This window comes from Engystomops pustulosus, chromosome 1, assembly GCF_040894005.1.
Source record: "Engystomops pustulosus chromosome 1, aEngPut4.maternal, whole genome shotgun sequence".
Lineage (NCBI taxonomy): Eukaryota > Metazoa > Chordata > Amphibia > Anura > Leptodactylidae > Engystomops > Engystomops pustulosus.
In genome coordinates this window covers 241,963,634-241,985,574 of record NC_092411.1, presented here as the reverse complement: position 1 = coordinate 241,985,574, position 21,941 = coordinate 241,963,634, and the positions used below count along the sequence as shown (strand labels likewise).

At 38.9% G+C, this 21,941-nt stretch overlaps 1 protein-coding gene across 7 annotated transcripts in view; it reads right to left on the bottom strand.

Annotated features, from left to right (window-relative positions):
• Window positions 1–21,941, bottom strand: part of FAT1 (FAT atypical cadherin 1) — a 179,870-nt gene that overhangs the window by 37,254 nt on the left and 120,675 nt on the right. For all 7 annotated transcript variants that reach the window (XR_011849518.1, XM_072122560.1, XM_072122555.1 and 4 more), the window contains 6 exons: window positions 16,154–16,429; window positions 15,096–15,306; window positions 7,373–11,440; window positions 6,470–6,666; window positions 3,640–3,793; window positions 671–904 (listed from right to left, as the gene is read on the bottom strand). Coding sequence is in view for 6 of the 7 variants with exons in the window: in XM_072122560.1 (XP_071978661.1) it covers window positions 671–904; window positions 3,640–3,793; window positions 6,470–6,666; window positions 7,373–11,440; window positions 15,096–15,306; window positions 16,154–16,429 (5,140 nt within the window). In the remaining variant the exon portion in view is untranslated. The remainder of the gene's footprint in view (window positions 1–670; window positions 905–3,639; window positions 3,794–6,469; window positions 6,667–7,372; window positions 11,441–15,095; window positions 15,307–16,153; window positions 16,430–21,941) is intronic.

Genomic DNA, 21,941 nt, shown 5'->3' with positions numbered 1-21,941 from the left:
TGAGAAACACAGACATCCAGAAAAACAAAATTTGCATGTTTATAAAGAACATTTCACCACCTCACGCATTTGGTGATGAACATACCATTCTGTAATGGCTGCTACATGGATGCGGAAGTACTTCTCTTTCTAGCCTTCACGGTTACTGAGATGTCAGTCCTGGTATCTGACCATTGTAATCCTTTCCACTGTCAGAGAGGAGGCGCTGGAGCGGGGGAGGGGCATGTGTAATACTCTTCTCTAACACTGTGGAAGACAGTGTCAGAGAATCTGCTGTGTGCATGCACGATGTGATCTCCTTATCTGAATACCTATCACACTGTTCCATGCTTCAATTAACGCACAGAATACAGCAGACAGGAGTCGGGATCATGCGCTAAAGAAGAGCAGGAGATGACGGCCACAAGAAACTAAGAAGCTGCGGATAGGCAAGTCTAAAAATCCTTATGCAACAAGAATGGTATGGCCCATACATAATGGTGTATTCTTAATCACATGTGAGGTGGTAAAATGTCCTCTTTAAAGAAGGAAGTTGCAATGTACAGTCGAACTTGCATGACAGCCATCAACAAGTATGTCCAGACTTGGTGTTCTTCATGTGACTGAGGAAAGTTAGATTGCCTTTCATTAGAGATCTAACACAAAGAACAAAGAGTACATCACATATTACCTGCATCAGCATCGATTGCCTGAACTCTGGTAACTGGAGTTTTGGGTTCGGTATTCTCAAACACAGTGACCGTGTAAGGATCTGCAGAGAACTCAGGAGCATTGTCATTAACATCTTCTAATGTCAATTCCACATTAACTTCACAAAAATGACCTCCTCCATCAGTTGCTTTCACCACGAGATGGTAGACTTCCTGTATCTCTCGGTCAAGAAGTGATGAAGTCTTCAGTTCACCTAAGGAAAAAAAAGCGAAAAAATTATAACCATTTTACAAGTTGAAATATAAGAAATTCTTTAAATCTGCTATAAAATGAGGTCTTTAAAGCAAAGCATCATGGGCCACCATGTCTTCGTGCACAATGATACATAATATACGTAGAAAAAGCTATTACGACCAAAATATATTCCCCAGATTGTGCTTACTTTAGTTCTCTAAATCCACACCGTACTGCGGGGGTGAGTTATCCTAACCTCTATACATATGCATACACCACAGCTAATCAATTTAATACACTTGATGTAGACTTTCCTTAAATAATCGTCTTACTAGCCGGTTCTATGTGCAGAACTCCATCATTTTAACAAGTCAAAAAAGTCTGCCGAAAAAATTATTCAGTGAAGTACCGGAGAACATTAAAAGTTTTAATGTGTCAAGATATTTCAATACATTCAGCCAGAGATGGAACTAAATACTATCGAGAATGCCAGCAGTGAATTATTCATTTCTACATTTTCTTATTTTTCTTATTCCTACACAACACTGACTACATACAAAGTATCTCCGCCAAGTAGAACTTATCATTTTTGTAGTTTGGAGAAAGGTCATTTGCCCTGAGCTGTCAGCTTCCAAGTGGGTCCTTCGCAACAAAGTTTTATATTTTTCCAATGCTGCTTATCTGTTCAATAGGATTATTACTGTGTTAGAAAATCTGTGTTATGTTGGGGAATAAGGTAGGGATATCACAGTTATGGGCTTGAGCAGAATATTGTTTCGTTTACCAATGCCTGGATGGCAAGAAAAGACTATAAAATACTTAGAGAGCTATTCCATGTTCCTAGAAGGGTCCGTTTATGCTTTTCTAATTCCAAATCCCCATAAGAAGACCCAAGCTTCAAGATCAGAGTGCAAACACAACTATCTTCCAATAAAATAGGCTTCAGTGGAAATGGAAGTGGATGCCTTGATGTTCCTCAATGGTAGTTGTTTGGGAAAAAACGGATTGGGTTGTTGGACTGGAGATGTCATGCACTTTTGGTGAAACTATGTATAGTACTACAGCAAGTAGTGGATTATAATAAAGGTGGTTTGGGTTATAATATAGGCGGTGATTTTATACTGACAAGGACCTTCACCCATGAAATTCAGTTTAACCTGTTCATGCTCTCAATACACGTGTACACCAGAGACATTTCAGGACCTTTGAAGGTCATCAAACGGTCCTGAAAGCACAGATTAAAAGCAGGCAGAAGGGAAGCATTCCCCATTAACCAATAAGCATAATTCCAGTACCATATGTATGAAGTGAATTCCAGACTAGTAGGGGCTATAATATTCATACAGCCCAGGGCCAATAGAAAGCTTAATCGGGCCCCGGACTACAGCTTACTATATATCTTGAGATTCTGTCAAACAAAAGCCTTCATCAGTATTAATTCTATACTAGACGGTTCCACTTTGTTTCACAAGATGAACAGCAAATACAGCTCAAAGATCAAGTTAAACATTAACATAGGTGAAGTAGGAAGTGGCTAATATCACCAATTCCCTCACAGAAATCAACATGGCAGCAGTTTCGTATTACATCCAGAAGTACCGGCAGTTAAAAGGGAATCTATCCACAATTTTTGTAATCCAAATAGCAAAAAAACTACATGGTTCGTCTAAGTTCGTCTTCATCTATTGTCAGTTGTTAGTGATTGCAATAATGGTATTATCCATAGAGGTGTTATCTTCTATTGTCTGTGATGTAAAAGAAGTGACCTCTGCAAAGAACCAGGAAGCAGCTTCTTATAATGAGGCCAGATTGAAAATTGCAGGATACGAAACCTTTTATTATATACAAAACAATTTTAAAAATAATATTTTAAAGGGAACCTGTCACCACATGGACTTCTATTCCTCCTCATCCTTCCTGGAGGCTGTTGTGATTTAATGTGATCAAATACATACATTGGGTACAGTCTGCTAAAGTTAGGGGGCCCAAGGACCTTAGATGATGTCAATCTGGTCACATGACATTACTTGAAAAGCCTAATACAAACCTATTGCCAAATTGGCGGTCGAACAACCAATCTGGCAGGTTGATTGGCCATGGCTATTGGCTATGACTGGCCAGGGGGACACCACTGAGGGAAGGGGGACACCCTTAGACAATTATAGCCATGGCTATTTGCTAGGGGTGACAAGCTGCTGTTAGGCCAGAAATAGTGCAATATGTCCGGGTCATGCCTCCCAAACCTGATGCTGAACCTGAACAGAAACATTGGGTCCACTCATCTCTACTACTTGGTAATGATGGGAGCATCATATTTGGAGAAACTAGCAAAGAGAAGTATGACGGTAACCTCAGATACAGTATCATGCTCCTGAGACTATAAAGATATTATGGACAGCTTTGCTAATTTATGATATTTGTTCTTGAACAGGAGCAGGTCATGAAGTGGTTAAACATCATATAATAGAAAAAACTGGCCGAGCGGTCCTGTATTTCTGCCTTAGCCGGCCCTGACTTTGCGGATCAGTAAACATTGCCTGCCCAGCACCTCTCTTCTTCCAGTGTTAATATCTGTTTTACACAAGTCTATTTAGTTCGGCAATTAATACAATTCATGCAATTAAGTGACTATTCCTGCAGCAGGAAATGATGTCTGCCTTCCCTTTGTAGAGAATTAGCCGTAATGATGTCTGTAAGACATAATTAAAAGGTCAAAGCTAAGAGCGCAGAATTTATTACATTTCTGGAACTTACCTGTAAATGGATTGAGGTGAAATTTCTCGGAGCCGGGTCCATGCAACGTGTAAATGATCTCTGCATTAGAGCGAATGTCTGCGTCGCTGGCTGAAACTTGAAGGATTAGTTTCCCTGAAAGGGCATCTTCAGATATGGTCTCAGAATAGAAATCCTACAAAATAATAGCAGAGAGACATTTCTAAATGTCATTAACAATATCAAAGTCCCTCAGTGTTGGCTTTAATGGGTCATCAGAACCAAATAAGGTCAGAATTAAAGAGGTTCTCGGGTTTTATGGGAATAAGGCGTAATCATTATATAATGAACGGCTATTTAATTGTCTAATGTGCTTTGGGCATCAACGTTTTTAAGATATCAAGATCTCTTTTCAGGATCTCTGCTTAATGTCATGAAATGAAAACAATTAGAAAATTGAATTTAAAGGGACGCTGTCACTATATTACCCTTCTAAACTACTATACACTTCAAGTAGGGTATGAAATGTCCCTTTAAATGTGAAATCTCATCCCTTTACCTATAAAAAAAATCTCCTCCAAAGTCATATGAAAATGAGCAGAGAACAGTAATTGATTGAGTGAGATGAATCACTTTTAGAGGCTAGTGAGACGAGTCACTTTTAGAGCCTCAGGTTAGATTTCCTATCTTTGATTCTATGTTACCTCTGAACATGCTTCCAGCATCATATTAAAGCTAAGAATCTTTAAAAACTCATCAGGCTTGTAGTGAAACCTCCTCTACCTTTAAAAGTGACTCCTCAAAGACAATACATGACTCTTCTCTGCTTATTTTCACATGACATTGGAGGAGATGTTTTTTAAAGGGCAGCAATGAGATTTCATATAAAAGAGGGAATTCTAGGAATGATATTTCGTACCCTACTTAAGGTTTTTGGTAGCTTAGTGGGCTAAAATCTGGTGACAGTATCCCCTTAAAGATGTAATATCCTGGCCATGTGTGTCTTATCTGAAAGCATTTCAAAATCTTTTACAGCACTGACTAAATGCCTCCAGAATGGGTTTTTCACAAATCTATATGTCATGTAATTTAATATTAATGAAATTATCTATCTATCTACATATATACACAGTACCGTATTTTTTGGATTATAAGGCGCACCATCAATAAATGCTTGCTTAAATGTCTAGGTTCATATATAAGGCGTACCGGATTATAAGGCGCACCTGATTATAAGGATGAATGACCAGCAGGTGGCAGACCTGTGCACAGTTCACGGCAGCTGTTGACTGTAAGTGCGGTTCATATATATGGTGCACTGGACTATAAGGCGCAAAAATATAAAGTCCGAAAAATATGGTATATATAAATAAATGAACCTTACACTATGCACATAATACAGGATGAGTAAGAGAAGTGCACTACAATATTGTGCTGCATGCGGACATCTTGCACATTTAAATGTGTTGTTTTCACGTTTTCAGAGCATTTGTATTCATCAGCTATTTTTGTTTATTTCCTTAGAAATACACAGCTTTCAGTGAAATCCATGCTGTGCAGACCTCTTAGCAAATACTTTATGCTGGAAAAAGCAGTCCTTAATCCTAGAAGTGAATTTAACATGCTACAGTTGCATCGTGAGTGCCCAGGAGCAGGGACAAAGTAAGAGCAAAACTAATAATTACATACAAAGAAATTACCATAAACAGAAATATCTTCAACAATCCATTGGTGCTTTAGTTGAGTTTTTTGTAAACCAAAAGGACATTTTGCTAAAAATGCCACAGACAGAGGCATAAATAATGGGAAAGCCACTCCAGATGCACATTTTACTAGTAAATAACCTTTAAAGTGCTGCTCTGAAGAACTATTCAGAATATCAGACTGGGGACATGCTGTATTACAGCAAAGCAAGTGCTGACTAGCTCCTCCCTAGTACACTGAAGAGCTACAATTCTACAGGTGCTATGGAGCTAATTTTATTTTCACTTTACATCTTATATTGATGACTTCATATATTGCCATCAATAAAGACAGTGACCCCTACCAGAATCAAGCTGCAGACAAACATATGCAGCCTGTGTACAAGGATCTGTATGTTGGGCTGACCCCACAAATTGCACACCAGTGTTAGCTCCAGGTTTCAGAAGGCCCCTGGGCGACAGAGCCTTAATAGGCTCACGTGAAAGCTTTAAAAATTCAGAAACTAAAACAGTCTCCTGTTCCCTAAAATATTCCCTAGTTTATCATACCAAACAGTCCCCTCATGGTTATTTTATATAAACCCCCCAACACTCTATGGATTTATTAGATACAGCCCCCTCACCCCCATGGAGTGCCTACGCACAGCCTTATGTGGGCCCCCTTGCAGCTATGGACCCGGCACAAAGATGAAAAATTTGAAATCTGCCAGGTGAACTGCAACACCGGGACTGTATTAACTGCATTTTGGCTGCAAGACAGGAAGTCCTTGCTTCATATATCTGTATGCTGTGCTGCAAGGAATCCCATCTTGAACACTGTGTGCAGTCAGCGGGATCGAACAACTATGAGTCTGTTACTACAGGCTGCACACGTTGGTATATCCTCTATCGAATACTCCTCTATGAGCCAATCACACAACCTAACATAAATGCTAAAAATATTCATCAAAAGTCAAGAGCGACCTATGGCTACTCTTGGTGTTTGTCATACAACTGATCCCAAATGATCGTCAATGTAAACCGAGTCTCCATTACCCTAAATTTTTCTCTTATGTTGGATTCATAATTTGGGAGAAGTTATGAAATTATGGAAACCTAATATTCTAATGTCAGGATAATGTTTTTGAAAAGCTAAAGAATAATTATAGCATTGGAGTCAATGGATGTACCTTTTCACAAACCGGGCTATTGTCATTGGCATCAAGGACCTTCACTTCCACCACAGCTCTGCCAGCAAATAGTCCATCTGTAGCAGTTATATTCAGTAGGTAATTGTCCTTTACTTCTCTGTCCAGTGGTTTCCGTACATACACCTTCCACTCCTGTTGAAGGTTTTCAATAGCAAATTGCCCAAGTGGATCCCCTCCTAGAGTAGAAGACATAAATTACTCATTTTCTAATCCAAATAACTTACATGTACCATTTAGACAAACAAAAAATTTCCTGGGTACAGTAAGGGGGGGGGAACATATCTGGAATTTTTGCTATCTCAAAAGGTTATCAGACATGTTCCTTCAATGCCGCTCTTTGTGAATGCCTTCAGTAATTACATTTTGCAAGGATATAAATATCGAGGTCTAAGAACTGAGGGATCTGGGAACAAATATGCATAAATAATCACTAGCCCATGACAAATCTCCGCCATAGACATTATGGAGTGCTACACTGATTAACATTTTAACAGTAAATGATGCAGTTCTGGTTGCGAAACGAATGAAAATATCACTAATTATCATCTGTTGAAAATAGATAAGAATGAGAAATGTGAGAAATGATGATCCGGAGGACAAAGACTGAGCTTCTCACAGCACAAGGGTTGCGAGGGGAGGGGGTGAACAATGCCTTCACCATCAAGAATGAGGCAGCAAATATAAAATAGTTTGTATTCCAAGTGACTTTGTAATGGTGTTAATGATAATTAACTTAGAAGCCCAAATTTATTTTTTAAAGACAGAACAAATATTTGCTGGTAGATAAAGAACCATAAAAGAAAATGAATATATACTACAGCTACCACAGAAAATTGCATCAATTGCTATATCTATGATAGATAAGAAACATGATAGTCTTACCTGTAATATACATTGTAACCTCTTTATGTATATCCTCAAAGTCATCGTCTGTTGTACTCAAGATGGCAATTACCCCACCTGGAGGGTCATCTTCACTGACTGTGCCTTTGTATATTTCTGCACTAAAGCGTGGCGGATTATCATTCACGTCCATCACAGTAACTTCAATTACGGTAGATGATGACAGCACTTTATCGCCATGATCATAGGCAACTACTATAATGTTGTATTTGTTCCTTTTCTCATGGTCAAGCTCACCAAGAGTAGTCACCCAGCCAGATTCCAAGTCTACTGAGAAAAGATCTTTAATCTCCTGTCGATCCTGTAGAGGTGCCAGCTTATAGGAAACGTGTCCATTAGGTCCCGAATCTGCGTCGAGAGCTTTAACCTGGATGACCTTAGCTCCTCCAGAAAGGTTTTCCACAATAAAAGCCTCATAAGGATTTGCCTCAAAAACAGGTTTATTGTCATTGACATCTTTAACCTGGATGTTAACATTGACAGAGGACATCACCTCATGTTCTCCGTGAATATTTTGAGCCAACACTGAAAACTGGTACCATTTTGTAAGTTCATGATCCAATCCTTTTTCAAGTTTCAATCGGCCACTTTGTTTCTCTATCACAAAAGTGTCATCGAGATTACTTTCAGGCGTGTTTCCCTTCACAATCTGATAAATAATAGGCTGGCTACTTTCTGCCCTTATAAAATCCAGCTCTGTACCAATTGGAGTATCTTCAGATATGCTGAAAGTATAAAAAGGCTCGGTAAACTTGGGCAACATCACTTCAGGTGGAAGAATTCTAACAGAGACGGGAACAATGCTTTCTCTGTGGGGTGATCCGCCATCAACTGCTTTAACAGAGAACTGGAAGACTTCATCTTCTAAACCAACCAGGCTCTCTTTTGTGGTTATGATTCCAGTATATTGGTTAATTTCAAAATTTTCTTCCACACTTTCAGATTTTGCCTCAAGGCTATATGATATATCAGCATTTGCTCCCTCATCACTATCAGAAGCCAGAATTTTAACAATTGAAGTTCCCCGTTGGACATCTGATGGAATACTGACTTTGTACTCAGTAGAACGGAATTTCGGAACATTGTCATTGTAGTCTGTTAAAATAACATTGACAACACAAAATCCCACTTTTCCACCTCCATCCTTAGCCATTATACTTATAGGAATGACTTTGTTAGCTGGACCTTCTCTATCGAGCTTCTCTGCTGTGAACAGTTGTCCTTTCTCATTAATATAAAAGCTGTCCTTTGCAAATTCATTAATAATATGGTAAGTGACTTGTCCATAAATCCCTGTATCTGCATCTGCTGCATTAAGTACAGTTACAAGGGTTTTCAATGGGGAATCTTCAGAGAGCTCCACTTCATACTGATTCTGTGAAAATGTTGGTGTATGGAAGTTTGAACTCAATATAGAAATGTGCACTTGTGCAGAACTTCTAAAAACTCCATCGGAAATGGACACATTAACGATATAGAATGGTTGCATGATCTCTTTCTTTAAGTGGGAAACAGTAATTATTCCAGATTTAGGGTCAATAACAAAATTCATTTCTTCATTTCCAGAAAGTATTGAGTATTCTAGGTTTTCAGCATCTGTACTATCGGGATCAGTGGCTTTCAAACTTGTTACAAAGCTTCCATGTCTTGAATCCTCACTTATTTTAGCTTCATACAATTGTTGGGAGAACACTGGAGGGTTGTCATTGAGGTCAGTTACTAAAACTCGGACAGTTGCCTCACTGCTTAATGTAGGGACTCCATTGTCAACTGCTCGTACTTGGAAGCTATATTCATGAAAATATTCATAATCCAGGGGTTTTGCAATAATTATGAGTCCACTGATGCTATCGATATGGAAAAACTGGGAGCTATTTCCATGATTGCTTACAATGTGATATGAAATGGCCTTGTTTTGTCCAGAATCTGCATCGGTGGCCTTTACTTGAACAACAGATGTTCCAATTACTGACGCCTCCGACAAGGTGGCAACATACGTTTTGTGTTGAAACACAGGTGAATTATCATTGACATCTTCCAAGATGATATCAACAAAAACTTCTGCGTGTGCACCAGTGACTGAGTCTGTTGCTCGAACTCTGAGTTTATATGCTGGATGAGACTCAAAATCAAGGGGAGCTATAACGTTAATTACACCTGTGTTGAAGTTAATATTAAACTGACTGAACGGATCGCCATCTGTGATGCTGTATATTATTCGAAGGCCTTCTGGGCTGTTGGCTTGAACATGCACAACAGGACTGTGGAGTTGAGCATTTTCGGCAATCACTGCACTGTAAAAAGGCTTTTCAAAAACTGGCATTGCTTTATTCATTACTGTAATTGGGACAACAACCTCTGCTGAATATGATGGGCTTCCTCCATCTTTTGCTACTATGGTTATAAAATATTCCTTATTAAATGCATCAGGATCAAACTGCTTTTTTAATGAGATTGCACCAGATGGCCCAATCTGGAAATTTTGCGAAAGCTCCTTTAGATAGTAATGTATTTCTCCATTTCTGTCAATGTCTTTATCGACAGCAGTAACATAGCGAATGACATCACCTACTTGAGCATCGACAGGAACCATGGCATAGTATGGAAGGTTGACAAATACAGGGCTGTTGTCGTTAACGTCATCAACTGTTACTGTCACCAAAACATGTGAAACTCTAGGTGGTTTGTGTTCATCAGTAACTTCTACGACTATCTCATAAACATCTTGTTGTTCTCGATCAAAAGGAACTCCCGTAGTTGAAAGGACACCAGATGTGTGACCAATTTTAAATCGGATGTCTGGGTTGAGAATACGGAAAAACAAAGGCTCATTGATACGATTGCCAATGGCACTTATAACAGTTAGTGTTTTTATCTGTGTGGCATTTTCTTGGACTACCGCTGAGTAAGTGCGCTGAGTGAACTTCAGTAAACTCTCTTTGCTTTCCTTCACATTAATCTTCACATATGCAAGAGTAGAGAAGCGTCCGTCAGAGGCTCTGATGGTTAGTTCATATCGACTCCTTAATGGACTTGTGCTCTGAACAGTTATAACTCCTGATAAATGGTCTATAGCAAATTTATCTCCAATGTTACCTTCAACTATTGAATACATGATTTCAGAAAAAGATCCAGAGTCGTCATCTGTTGCATTCACTGTAATTACCCTTACTCCTTTATACGTTGGTATTAGAATGGAGGCTTCATAGACCTCTTGAGAAAACACTGGAGCACAATCATTGATGTCTACAACATATATAGTGACATTGGCCGCGTGTTCTGCAAATAACTTAGGATAGCCCATATCATGCACCTGCACGGTGAAGTGGAATATATTAGTTTCTTCATAATTTAAGCTGACTAGAGAGCGTATAGCACCAGTGCTGGAGTCAATGGCAAAATACTTGTGGACAGATGGTTCAACAATCTGATAAACAAGAAGAGCATTCGACTCTCTGTCAGCGTCGGTGGCCCTAATAACCAGTGGGAAGTTTTCATCAGTTAAGATCACACTATTGGCTGGTGCAGATTCACTGATAAGTCCTCGATATTCTGTCTGTACAAAAACTGGAAAATTGTCATTTTCATCCCGAACATGAACAATTAGAGTTGTATTTGTTGACAAGCCAGCCATGTTTGTTGCTTGAATTGTAAGAGTATAAGAGGCAACAGTTTCAAAATCCAGATGTTTCTGAGTTATGACCACACCGGAATTGGGATTAATCTCAAAGGCATTCATTGTGTTTCCACTTTTTATTTCATATGTAACAGAAGACTGGCTGTGAGTGGACAACATTGCAACAAAACTTCCGATTCTTACTGATTCACTTATTTCAGCTGAATATTCTTTCTTCATGAATTTAGGGGCAGCATTATCTGACACAGTGACAAGAATATGTACTGATGTTATTTGGCTCATTGTTGGTGTTCCATGGTCTGAGGCTTTGATCACCAACTCATATTGACCATGACTGTGCCGATCAAGCTCTTTTGCTGTCTTAATAATTCCTAAAACTGGATCAATATAAAAAGCATTTGCGGTGTTCCCTGGGAAGTAAAAGAAAAGAACAAGAGAGAAATATCAATTTATAATGAACTATAAAACGTGAGTTGCTTTAGCAATAAGGGTAGAAAAATCAAGTACAGTATGAATACCTAGATTAAAAGAAAAACAGGCAAGTACATAGCTACTCAAAAATCATTCAAGCTAAAAACACAAATTTAAATTAAGTTAAATAAATTTTTAATTTTTAATTGATGACATATTGACAGGGATAAATGTTTAAACATCAATTTGAAAATGTAATCCTTTATGTACTCTGTGACACATATGGCCAATTAAAAAAAAAAAACGGAAGGAGAACAGCACAGTGGGATAAATAAAAAAGGGCAATGAAGAGAATCAGAAAAGATTGGGAAAGACAATGGTGAATAGGACAACAATTGATTAATCGTAAGAAGAGTGGTGACGTTGTGGTCTCCTTCCTAATCTTTTCACTCATCATGACTTAATACACAATGGGGAACATGTATCATAGTTTTGTCTTTGTTCCGTGTAGTTTTGCGACTTTTCGATGTGTTTTTTTGCGCATGTATTGTTTTGTCTTTTTCATTGTGGTAAATGCTTTTTTTGCAACTTTTGTGCTGCTTTTTTGCGACTTTTAGCTGTGAAAAGTCGCAAAAACAAGAAAAATTAGTGATAGATGAGTGAAAAGTCGCATGGAACATCTCGGAAGTAATGATACATATGGCAAAATGCACAAGTTGCAGACTGAGGTGTACTTGAAAAGCGCCAACAAAAGTCTCAGTGAAATGTCACAGAAATGCAAAAAGTCGCAAAAAAGAGACAATTCATTACGTCAAAACAAAGATACATGTTCCCCAATGTGTTGCTAAATGAAAAAGAAATACATACATCAAATAGATGTTGCTGTGGAAGGCTATCCGTTGGGCATCCAACTTTATTAGTTCCCATGTTAAAGAAAATTATACGTATATGATTGTTTACTAGATAACTCAAGATTTAGTCTCCATTGTTCTTTGCAAAATTTAAAGGAAAGCTAACACTACGGATCTACCTATTAAGGTAGATCAGGTGGTAGGTGCATCTAACGTATGTAAAGATAGCCCTTTTTAGGGTTAATCATTTACCCCCCTCTACTTTTTTAATCTTTAATCAAGGCAATATGCAAATTTTGGAGTGGAGTAGCCGGAGCTGAGGCTACATGGTGCGGCTACTCCATACCCCTGTAGCCTCTTTGATCCTCTTTGGGCCTCTTTGATCCAAATATCTTCAGCGCTCAGCTCCTTGGAGCCAAAAAGTTGCTCATGTATATGGAATTAATCGACTAAGGTACATAGTCGTGTGCTGTATGTTTTCTGTTTTACTATTTTTGTAAGACCTGATGCTCGGTCTTTGTCAAGCACTCACTTTCATAGTGAGTGCTGCTTGACGACTTTCTATCTATCTATCTATCTATCTATCTATCTATATATATATATATATATATATATATATATATACAGGCAAGTACGAGGTTCTTTAGGTTTGTTCTTAAGTTGAATTTGTATGTAAGTATATGTATATTTTATAATTGTAACTACAGACATTTTTTTTTCCCAGTGAACAAGAAATAAAAGCAATAAAACTTAATTGCAGACACTTTACAGCTGATCATTGCAGCCTGGACCTAAAGTAAAGCATCCAGAGAGCTTCACCAGAGGTCACAGGGGGCAGAGGGGTTCATTTCTAACTAGGGGTTGTCTCTACGTTGGGTGTCCTTAAATAGGGGACTGCATATATATATATATATATATATATATATATATATATATATATATTTAATTGGTTCTTTTTTGTATCATTTATTATTTTACTATTTTTTATGAATATTAGTTATGTTAGTTCTGGCTACTGTCCACTTCTTCACTCCCTTTCAGCATATCAAGCTCTTTGAATCCTAAGAATCTATACCCTTTAATGATCTCCCATGCCACCCTCCCTCTAATGTCACACATTCCTCTTTTAGCAAGCCATGTAGGCAGCTATGGCATTGTGAGAGAATTATCACATTATTCTAGCAAGTTCTCTTGTGTAATATCCATTGGTCATTAGCATTTAGTAGAAATAATGAAGGCAGTTTGAAACTTTAAGAAGAGGGAAAAGTAGCTCCTAATGCGGTAAATAGAAAAGGCCAATGTATGGTCATCTGAACTTATCACAATGTAAAAGCCTGGTTATGTAGGAGTCAGTTTCCACCATCATTACCATCTGTACTCTTGATAAAATATTATCACTTATATTACTCATTTCCATAAGTTTCCGATTTTTTAAGAGGTCATTCAGTGAAATAAGCTATCATTTGCATAATGTCAAAGCTAACGAAAGCTCCTGTATGAATATATCGCACTACTAGACCATACAATGTATGTCCTGGAGTAAAGGTTTAGATGGCTGAACAAAGCTCTTAAAATCCTGATTATGCCATTCCATAGTCCTTAGCAAAGCAAATATGATTAGAAGTCTTGTTACACGGTATGATTTTGATGAAAAGTATCTGATATGTTAATAGGAGGTCATTTGCTGCGAAATGTTCTTAAAATAGATTTTCGACTGTTCTACTGGATATTTTTCTTCTTTTTTAATAATTGTAAAGGGGAAATGATATTTTCTAAAAGGGACCAATTAGCATAATATGAGATGCTGCGTTTGTGCAGAGGGAATTACATTAGGGAGCTGGAAAATGATAATATCAGTTGAGAGTGTTGTGCGATGAACACTATGCCAGGCTTAGAATAGAACATTACAAAGTCTATAAAATATCACAGGCATCTGAGGAATCCCTACGCTGCTCACTGGGAAGACTGTCAGTCATAATTTATTCCTACAGAGTTCTGATGGGAAAAATGTGACATTTAAACCCATTTTGCTGTTATGCATCATCCGATTCTTCATTCCGACACCTACTGGCAACGGCATATCTATCATTCATAATGCACACAGTCATAAGTAGGCAGGTTACACTTGCTTGTCTTTACTAATATAACATTGCAGAGATGTAGCATCCGACTACTACATTTACCAAACAAAAAGAACTAATAACTGTAAAGATGATTTGTATGACATCTCCAATAGTTCTAAATTAACTACGGGTATCCTAAAACTTTGTGAGCATGGTGAGACAAGTACCTGGAAACAATATCTATCGAGACTTTCCCTTGTGAATGTAACTGTAGGGTTTAAAATTCAAACACAAATGAGCTAACAAAAAATTGGGAACACAGTTTATGGTCAGCCACACCTCCACCCCCTGCAACTGACCTTAACTAAAGATGTGTCAAATTACAGCAAAGCCTTTGAAGGAAACTTCCACTTTAAGGAAGTTTACCAAGGCTAAAACCTTAACATAAAAGCAGAAGCTCAAATGGAACAAAAGAGAAACAAGAATTTTTCCATCAATAATATTCCTTCGACATGGACACAGGATACATAAGGGACTGCATGTGTATAAGTGGATACTTTGTCATCGCGTTCGTTTTTAATACAATTCTGTTAATTTTCTATCATTTGTATGTATCAATTGTATAAACCCAGGCAATACTTCACTGCTTTATCTATATGGAGATAGTTTTCATTGTGAATCCACACGATCAAGTACATCTTGTCCTGCATAGTTTAGCTTCAGTAATCCATGGCACATACCTGATTCAATGGAGTAAACAACCTCAGCGTTCTTCCCTTTGTCTTTGTCTAACGCTGTGACCTGGAGTATAGCCGAGCCAACTGCTGCTGATTCATACACTCGACCTTCGTAGTAAGAGCTTGTAAACCATGGTGCATGATCGTTGGTATCCGTCACATTAATAACAATTCTGGCAAAGTTGCGCATGACGGGGACATCTTGATCACGTATCTAAAATATGAATGCACAGTTATGACACAAACAAACAGGATGCATGGTGGATAATTCCTGGAAATCTCTGACATACATTAACATACTTGTATCCATGATTTGCTCTGACGATCCGTTAAATTTGTGGTGGTGTGCATGCGCCACATTTATTTATATTTACCTGCAATAATAGCTGGTGTTATTGGCAGGGGATGGGGGGTGTTGAGCCCAGACCCAAACACATGACTGAAGTTCGGGTTTTGGCCTGCAAACCCGAATCCAAACTCCTGAACAATACTTCTATTAAAATACATTGTAGAGCAGTGATGACAAATGTTTTAGAGACCAAGTGCCTAAACTGAAACTCAAAACTCAATTATTCATTGCAAAGAGCAAACACAGAAATTTAGGCAGTAAATTGTGGCTCCCTGCTCTGCCATGGCTTCTACTGATATCATTGAAAGAAAAAGGCAGAGTCCCCCGAAAAGAAGAAATGGCGGACCAGCACAGGGTCTCGAATGATAATTCAACCCTGACCATCCCTTCTTACTCCTCTTGCAGTCTTAGGGTGTGTAGCTTTAAGATAGCGAGGAGGATGCCATAAGTCCCATTTGGGGCACTCTCTGCTGGATTGATGTGCCTATAAAGAGGGCTTTGAGTTCCAACTTGAATACACCCAAGCCATAGATTAGCCAAAACTGTTCTAGAATTTCCACCAGCAAATCCAGACCATATGTGAAAATATCCTCACAGACCTCAATGCGACAGATGTATCATTCAGTATCAGACTCTCTGATATACTTGGTGCAGTATAAGACGGTCTAGTATAACTAGGTCAATAAACCTGCCCCAATAGTGGAGCACTTACCATCACAGTGAGAATGTGCTGTTGTGCTGTTTCGTGATCTAACTTCTCCACAACATACAAGGAGCCAGTGGCAGGATCTATCCGGAACTTCTTTAGACTAGCTGGATCCGTGCTGCTTTGCAAAGTGTAAATCAATTTATTCTTCTCATCCTTGTCTGTAGCAGTCACCTGCAAAATCTCCGTTTCTGTTCTGATATCTTCAGGAATCAGAACTTCATACTTTGAGGTAGAAAACTGCGGACGATGGTCGTTTGTATCTAATACTTTAATATACACCTGAAAGAGACAGATTTAAGATGCATAAAATGTGCAATGTGATATAGTTCAATATTTACATACATTTGATTGGAATATTGGTCTATGTTCTTATGTGCCAAAGAATCTTATTTAAAAGTTGAGATTTAAAATCCTTTAAATTCTTCATACATAAAGTAGAACTTGACTTTTAATAAAATTATCATATCTAGCAACTATATATAATAATTAATGCAAATAGATTTCTTTTTTCAACTTTTTAAAGTGTCCAATCATTTGTGATGTAACAACTAAGTGATATTTGGAAGGATTAGCCAAACAGTGATACAATAGCACTTATATCATATTCACTGTACTTCATTATTCAGAGATAAAGTAGTAACAAGTAACAAGTATAGTATTGCACATAGTGATGTCATGCAATCAGGAGCAATACACACAGTGATGTCAAAGTATGGGAAAATACTCAAAGTGATATCACAGTATGGGAAAATACTCAAAGTGATGTCACAGTATGGGAAAATACTCAAAGTGATGTCACAGTATGGAACAATACACAAGAATGCTCTTACAATGTGGGACTAATGCACACAGTAACGTCACAGTATGAGGCACATTGAGATGTCACAGTACAGGGATAGGCTACATTCAGACGATGTATGCCCGCCATACCGTAGTAAGGCAGGCATACATCGGAGCTGCGGAGAGGAGCAGGGGATGAGAGCAACCCCGCACCTCTCCATAGGCATATACAGCGTTCGGTGTATCTTTCTACGGGGTACGGAGCGGTACAGTGCCGCTCCCGTACGGTGCTGTGAGCCCATAGAGGTGTATGGGGGACGTACATCGGCCGCATATATACGTCGGCCGTATATATACGTCCCCCATACATCTGTGTGAATGTAATAATAAAAAAACAATACACCTAGTGAAGTCACAGTATTGAGCAAAACACAGGAATAACATTGTAGGACTAATGCGCACAGGTATGTCACAATATGAAGGTAATGTGCACTGTGATGCAAATGGGAATATGGGAATAATTCACAATTACAGTTTAGAATGATACTCACACGGTGTGAGAAGATAAATATTTTGATGTTACATTATGAAACAATAGACAGGGATGATGTCATAGTAATGTCACAGTATGGCTGTAATGTGCACAGAGTTCACCAACTTTTTTTCCTTTAACATGGGGCGTGCAACACACTTCTGTCAGATTTTGCATGTTAAATGTGAAGCACGATGCGACTGAGCACGGAAACGCCCATTTCAGTGCGGAAATTATGTTCGGAATAATGCAACAGTGACACACATGTGACGCAGAAACTTTCCAAATACCCGTGCATGCAGTTTGCGCTAGAAAGAACATGCAAGTAAATATTTAGTAAATGTGCCCCAATGTGTCTGCAGTCATAGGCCCTATATGTGCTGCTATCTCGGTAACCCCTATTGCTATGTGTTTGACGGCAAGAAGTTACTGTGCTTTCACCTAATGAAATTCACAGGACTTTTCTGTATAAATATTAGCCATTTGTCTATTATGGAAAGCCATTATATTTTAGAGGTAATAGTCCTTTAAGAACCGAAGAGGTTTGACATTCTAAGCTATATTGTTACTAAACAGAATGCAAGTTAGCTATTGTGTTATCCAAGTGGCTCCCTGCTGTGTACTTCACAAAAATGACTTCTCCGAGTAACAACACTTATCCCAGCTCCGGCGTATCCTCATTTATACTACGTGTGTGAATGTCACCGTCGTTCCTTCATAACAAGTCCCATGGATTTATTTCTCAAACAAGGAGCTTGTAATGTAGCAAAACTCACTTAACCACACGACCCGAGCAACATTAAGGCTGTCCATAGAGATTAGATATTTGTAGGCGCAAAGCCCTGGGGGCTGTCAGACCCTCCAGTGATGTCTGATGCCAAGGGAAAACACTGGACGTTGCAGATTTTTCCTGTCCAATTCTATTGCTTCCCCTGAGATAGGCAGGGCCAGAGGTTTTTGGCAGCAGTTCGTCTGCCTCCCTCGATGAAACTTGCATTGCCATTCAGTCTCGCCAAACATTACAGTTACTGGGGGAATCGGTAAATCCAGCCAAAGATTAGGACACGTCTATGGATTTGGGTGTTAGTCATTAAAACAAATAAAAGAACCTGAATAATAAGATGGGCGGTAAACTGCAAGACTAGATCTTTGTCAAATATAAATGACAAATGATGGAAATTGCTAAACCAATCTGCCAATGGTAATGTTTTATATGAAAAAACCAAATCATTGAATGAGAAATATGATAGAAAAAGAAATAGAAAGAAAAAAATAGATAGATCTTTCCTCCCAGCTAGTAATATTTAGTTATGACGGTCACATGTCAACCAGACATCACTATTTCATTATATTGGGTCACAAGCTATTATGTTATAGCTGTCTATGTGACGCTGCCTTGTGCTTGTAATATGGGTTTCATGTTCATTAAGCCAAAAAGAAATATTGGGGCACATTTATTAAGGGTCCGCAGCCGCGAATCCGTCAGGTTTTTCCCGAATATTTCCGCTTTGTGCTGTATTTCACTGGATTGTGGCGCACGCGATTGATTTTTGGCGCAATCGCGCCGACCTTCGCGCGACAGAAATGGGGGGGCGTGGCCACCGGACAACCCGAAGGATTCGGAAAAAACGCTGAATTTAAAAAGCCATTTGTGTCGCAAGATCAAGCACTCACATACACCAGAAAAAAGCAGGTGAACTCCGGCGGACCTCGGCGCAGCAGCGACACCTGGTGAATATCGGCGCACGGACCTTAGTGAATCCCGGCAGAACCCGAATCAGCGCCGGAGAACCCGCCGCTGGATCGCGACTGGACCGGGTAAGTAAATGTGCCCCATTGAGTTTTTCCTAGTTTTCATATAGTCTCAAGAAGATCCCTTTTTAATTTGAAAAAAAAATCTACCATCAAAATCCATCATGATAAACCAGGGACAGTAATTTATAGATCCAGGCACCGTGACTGTGGTAATCTTCTTATATTTGTTATACATAGCCTCCTTCCGAAACCAAGTTTTTTAATTATGCAAATGAGCCTAAAGGGTTCCTGAAGTGTTTTCAGAGACCCTCCGCCCTTTAGCTTCACAGGCTCTTACACTGTCTCCCACTCCTCCTCTGCTCCCTCAGCACTTCCCCCACCCTCTGCCTGCTGTAATCTCACTGCAGCAGAAGAAGTTTTAGTATGGGGGAAGTGCTCTTTCACAGTGTATCAGAATGTGAATATGCAGTACAGAGGAGCTCTGGTAACACCACTGGTGCACTTGAGGATCATTAGCATAATTTATAAAAATGTATCTATGAGTAAATGTCCCAATTTATCCTGCTTGATTTTGATGGAAGAGTTCCATTTATGATGAACAGATCTGTATTTTATGAATCCTAATGATACTATACAGAGCAAATAATATTCAGGTCACAATGAGGGATGGTTTGTGATATATTGAACAAGCACAAGACAGTAAAATGTCTCCACTGCCCCCTCTGCCATAGTTATTGCTACTCACATTTACTTTTGATGTAGTCTAATTTGTTATTGTTGGACACCTTACATATTATTCCAACCTCTGCAAGACGAATAACTTTTGATGGGGGAGATTTATTAATCTGTCCATGGCAGAACTCTGTCGTAGTTTGCACTAAAAAAAACTGTCTGCACCAATTTATAAAGGGTTTAGACAGTTTTCTGGCTCTCCTTCCACTAGCTAGACAAAAGAGGCGTGGCCTGTGAAAAAGGGGCGTGGACTTGCACCAAAAAGGTCCGTGCCCCAGAATTACTGCTGACCGGACAGAATTGTGTCCTAATTTTCTAGCGTAAACTCAGCCAACTAATAGGAGGTGCAGAGTAAAACTAGACAGTCTTATGCTTGGAAAGATTTATCATCCAGCACCAGACACTTTTATGAATCTGGTGGAGAATAAGACTGTGTAGTCTAACTCTGCACTGTCTACCCTTAGGACACTTTTTATAAATCTGTCACATTGAGTTTTGCCCTCAACACCCATCCTTATGGAGAGAACTGTTAATCATCATGTGGGTAGTGTAAGCAGGACCCTCCTGGGGGGAATTCAATAAGTTTGTATTTGACGTTTTGAATGCCAGTCTTAACCCCTTCATGCTCTGGGGCGGATATAACCGCCACAGATCTATGAAGGGTTTATGAAGAGGGCTCATGGGCTGAGCCCTCTTTATGCAGAGATGGGCTTTGCTGCATATTGCAGCAAAGACCCATGGCTATCACCCGCGGTCTGTATTAACCTTTTCTCTGCCGCTGGGAGAGTCGTTGGCTGCACTTAAAACATGCCCTGCCCCGAAACCCAAAGAGGCATGAGTGTTTGAGAAGCCACAAAACTGGCGGGGAGGGGGAGGTTCAGGGGCAACAAGGTGGCTCAGTGGGTAGCACTGCAGTCTTGCAGTGCTGGGGATCTGGGTTCAATCCCATCCAGGTCAACATCTGCAAAGAGTTTGAGTGGGTTTCCTCTGGATCCACCAGTTTTCTCCCACACTCCAAAACATTCTGGTAGGTTGATAAGATTTTTATTATTATGTGCCTTTTCCACCATAAACCTGGTGGATTTGGCATGATGATTCTCCCCCTCTCTATTTCTTACGAGTAATGTTCTTTTTATGACTTTTTTTCTTCTGCTGAATGCCTGTATTATGTTATCAGACACATTTCAGATACAAAATTACCTTTGACTGTAAAAAATGAACACTATATATTTCATATCTATAGCCAAATGAATTCCAAAAGTGTTTATTTGATCTTGAAAAACATGTCTTACCCCAGGGATTATAAAAATGTAAAAGCATAAGCAACTCAGGGATTTTAGATGTAGAACTAGACAAATAAGCAGAATTTGACAAATAATTTGTATGTGTCTATCTTACATGTTGCTCTAACCTTGACCTTGGAGGTGTTGTACAGCAGTGTGAAATAAAAAGTGAATATGTAAGCAGTTCTCCAGCTCCGAGCACTGAAACTTACTGCTGCATGTAACACAGTCCGGTTACTTAGAGGAATGCGTGTTAATTAAGAATTGCAAACACAGGGCACATTCTCAGAATTCCTGATTGGGTAAATCCCTATGATTATTCAACAGTTTAAACAATGGGCTCAGGGCGATTGAAGCCGGGATCGGCAGCTCATTTATGCCATAAATCCATAAAGAAAGTTTACAAAGAAAAGGGGCTCAAATATTCATATTTACAGTAAGCACCCGCATTGCTTCAAGAACAAATATATACATGAATCTGCTAATCCAATAAATTCACTAAAAACAGAGATTTCAGAACAATGAAAATAGTACATTGCTTGATCAACAAATACTATCAAGATCCCTGTTAGCTGTGATTCAATTATAAAATATTTAAAACAATTAGAAGTGAATGTTAACAAGCAGATCTTCTACTGTATATGGAAATTTGGCTAATATCAAATGGAACAACTTTTTTAATCATGAGGCTCAGATGAAATTCTATTTA